Here is a 3,201-nt window from a genome sequence, read left to right as displayed (position 1 = left end):
CCGGGAAACATGGACTCGGAGTAGGATGCTGAGCAGACAGATCAACCTCTTAAAGGCTTCAGCATTTTAGGAATGACAAAGGCCCCCACAACCTTAATGTTTTCCATGCTGGGAATCACACATTCTTGTGTATAGCATGCGAAGGTAAAAAAGTTTTGCAAATGGGTCCCGGATAACTAGTATGCATTTCAGTAGCGCCCTCCTGGGAGGCATCAATCCTGAGCAAGGTGGGAGGTGGGCCTCCCATTGTGGCGGCCCTGGGGAGACAGCTCTTGATGGGCACACCACCATTCTCACGGCCAGCTTGGAGGTCCAGCCTGGGTCTTCCTCCCCTGCTGCAGCATCCCCCTCCACCTTGTTCTTTCATCCCCGAAAGGATCAATGCCTCTTAAGACCCTAACCAGAGAAGGGCAGCTGAGGGCTGGGGAATTGCTGGTCAAAGTCCTGTCCCTGTCCACCACTTCAGAGAGGAAGGAGGCTGCTAATGCAAAGTGGAAGCCAGGAGATGGAGTCTCACCCACCTCTGGCCAGTCCTCTTCCTTCTCCTGTTCCTAGAATGGCCACCACCCAAATGCATCTTAGATCTGGCTGAGACCTTCCAAAGAGAGGTGGTAAGATTCCAGCACAGATGCTCTGAGACACATCAGTGCCAATAGCTCTTGGAAGCCTGAGGAACCAGTCCCTCTCACAGTGGGAGGCCTTGTCAGCAGCCCCAATGTCTGACCCAATGTCTGACCCCCAGTGAGACCCAAGACTCTTGCTCCATAGTCCTGGGCACATGCTCAGCCCCTCCCAGCGATCACAGAAGGTGAAGGAGGAACGTTCCTGAGCAAGGAAGCTGGCATCGTGAAACCAGAAGGAGCAAATCCCAGCAGCAGAAGCTGCAAACCCACAGAGAGGCAGCCACGCCTGGTCTCCCCAGAGCCTCTTTCATTCACTGTTTCACAGATAGCATGTACCTTTGGAAATAAAAAAATAGGTGGGCGCAGGAAGAAAAGAGGGGACATGGGCTAGCTGCAGTTTCACACAATTAAATGAAAGCAAGACTTGGTAATTGCACAATGAAAATAAATGTGTAAAACATCTGAATAAGTCAGCCAAGAACATGTGCTTTTTGTAGACCACGGGATGAGTTTATTTTCTGCTTTGAAAGCAGAAGCTCCCAGTACTATGAACTGATATTTATTTATTTATTTTAAAGATTGATTTATTTATTTTTTTTTTTTTTTGAAAGGTTAATAAAAGGTTTATTTACAAGGGAAAGGGAAATGAGGAAATGTACAGCTCTGGGAGAAAAGTGGGAGACAAAGTTTTAAATGAGTCCTACCCAATCCGCCGATTAGGAATCCCAAAATGGCGCTCTGAGAGCTGGCCGCCAGCCAGGAGGCGAGCGATAGCCAGCCACCCCAAGGCCCACGTGTTTGGTTTTTTTTTTTTTTTCTGCCATACACAGTCTGCTTATCTCTATTTTGAGAATAAAAAACAGTTCAAGATACATACATATGTACAGACACAGCAAGCTCACAGGTTGCCAGTAGCTTTGCTCCCACTCTGGGTGGCGGGATCAGTCAGGAGACGAGGAGCTGATTCACCCCATGTGGGGTTCAGGCTAACAGGGCAGGGAGTCACTGCTTTGAAGCCAAACTGGAAGGGATGGCAAGCCCTGTCCCCTTGTTCCAAGACCATCTCCCATAGGACAGGCTGATGGGGAGCGAGGTGGGGAGATGGACATGCCTCAGTCAGAGTCGCAGGTCTTTTGTTCGGTGGTGGCATTCACTGCAGAGGCCAGGCTGTCCTCCTGGCCTTTCAGCCTCTCACGGATCAACTCAGCAATGGCTCTCTGGGTTCGCTTTTCTAGCTTCTCTAGCTTCTTGGCCACATCTCTCTTGAGGTCCCAATCAGGCTTGTGGGGCGCGAGGTTGGCCAAGTCCACTTCTTCAATGACCGGCTCTGGCTTGGCAGCCTCCAGCTGTTCCTTCACCTTTTCTTCCACTGCAACTGGTTTAGCCTGGGGCACCCTCCTTCTCTTCAGGTCCTCATCCTCTGGGACATAGTTTCTCAGCCTAAGTTCCCTGTGCTTCTCCCCTTCTCTGAGCTTCTTGGTCTTTGGCTCCCCATCTTCTTTGTCCTTGCGCCCGGTCTTCTCCCGAAGGGCCTTCAGGCGTTCTTTTCGCCTCAAAGCTGCTTCTTCCAGCCGGCCCACACTGGCCGCAGTAGCTGCCATCTTGCCCGTGGGCCTCTTCCTCCGTGTTTGGTTTTTATACCCAACCTGGCTGCTTAACTCCACCCTCAGGTCCCAGCCACCCTCACTTTGGTGATGGGATTTGTCTTTTCCAATGTCCTGATGGCTTTAGTCTGGAGTGGGGGTGGGATCCACAAAGCCTATATGGGATTAGCTCAGGACATCCTTTCCCCCTAACAGAGGGACTTCCCAATCCGCCTATCAGGAATCCCAAAATGGCGCTCTCAGAGTTGGCCGCCAGCCAGGAGCGGTGAAGCCAGAAGGCGAGCGATCGCGAGCCAGAGAGCAGAGATTTATTTATTTATTTATATAAGCACTGGGTACAGTCAGAAGCGCGGGAGGGTGAGAGAATTCACCAGAGCCAGAGCGGGGAGCAGAACAGGCAGAAGGACCGAAGTACACTGCTGAGGGGAGCAGCGGGCGGCAGGAGAGGTCTGCGTGCCATGTGGGACCCTCGCCAGCAGCCGGGGATGAAACCGGCACTGCAGAGGCTGCGGGCAGCTTCGCAGCCCAGCGCTCAACCACTGCGCCACCAGGGGAGGCCCTGAATTGATATTTATAAAGGCAAACACACTTATGGGGTGTCACCATGGAAATGCTCTTTTCTTTCAGGACTAAGTGGGGGCTCCTTTCCTACACAGAGTGGGTCCCCAGGCATAGGATTATTTCTTGAGCCATTGAGAAAACCCATCCTTCATCTCTCCGGAAACAGAGCTTTAGACTGATGGCTTCCTCCTCTCTAAAACTGGATTTGTTCTGGAAAAATCTTTTTTAGCAGTTACTTGAGAGGCTGCTAGTCAATGAGAAAAGTCCCCGATAGGTTGTGCCACAGCCCTGTGCTTGCTCTCCTTCCAGCTCCCAGGCCTCTGGCACCTGCAGACCAAAGCCCTAATGCCATTAGCACATCCACAGGGGGGCTTTCAAACCACTTTACTTAATGAGAAAGGAAACAGCCTCTG

General features: G+C 51.5%; 1 protein-coding gene across 1 annotated transcript; it reads right to left on the bottom strand.

Annotated features, from left to right (window-relative positions):
• Window positions 1-1,559: 1,559 nt before the first annotated feature.
• LOC119231986 (coiled-coil domain-containing protein 12-like) lies at window positions 1,560-2,224 on the bottom strand. The gene has a single exon (XM_037493842.2). The coding sequence runs from the start codon at window positions 2,222-2,224 to the stop codon at window positions 1,736-1,738; it is 489 nt and encodes a 162-aa protein (XP_037349739.1). The 3' UTR covers window positions 1,560-1,735.
• Between the last annotated feature and the right edge of the window lie 977 nt (window positions 2,225-3,201).

Source organism: Talpa occidentalis, unplaced genomic scaffold, assembly GCF_014898055.3.
Source record: "Talpa occidentalis isolate TD23 unplaced genomic scaffold, MPIMG_talOcc4v2.1 talOcc4.7, whole genome shotgun sequence".
Classification (NCBI taxonomy): domain Eukaryota; kingdom Metazoa; phylum Chordata; class Mammalia; order Eulipotyphla; family Talpidae; genus Talpa; species Talpa occidentalis.
This window is presented reverse-complemented; position numbering and strand designations above follow the sequence as displayed.

Coding starts and splice junctions, on each gene's coding strand:
- LOC119231986 (XM_037493842.2), bottom strand. CDS start 2,224: ATGGCAGCTACTGCGGCCAGTGTGGGCCGGCTGGAAGAAGCAGCTTTG.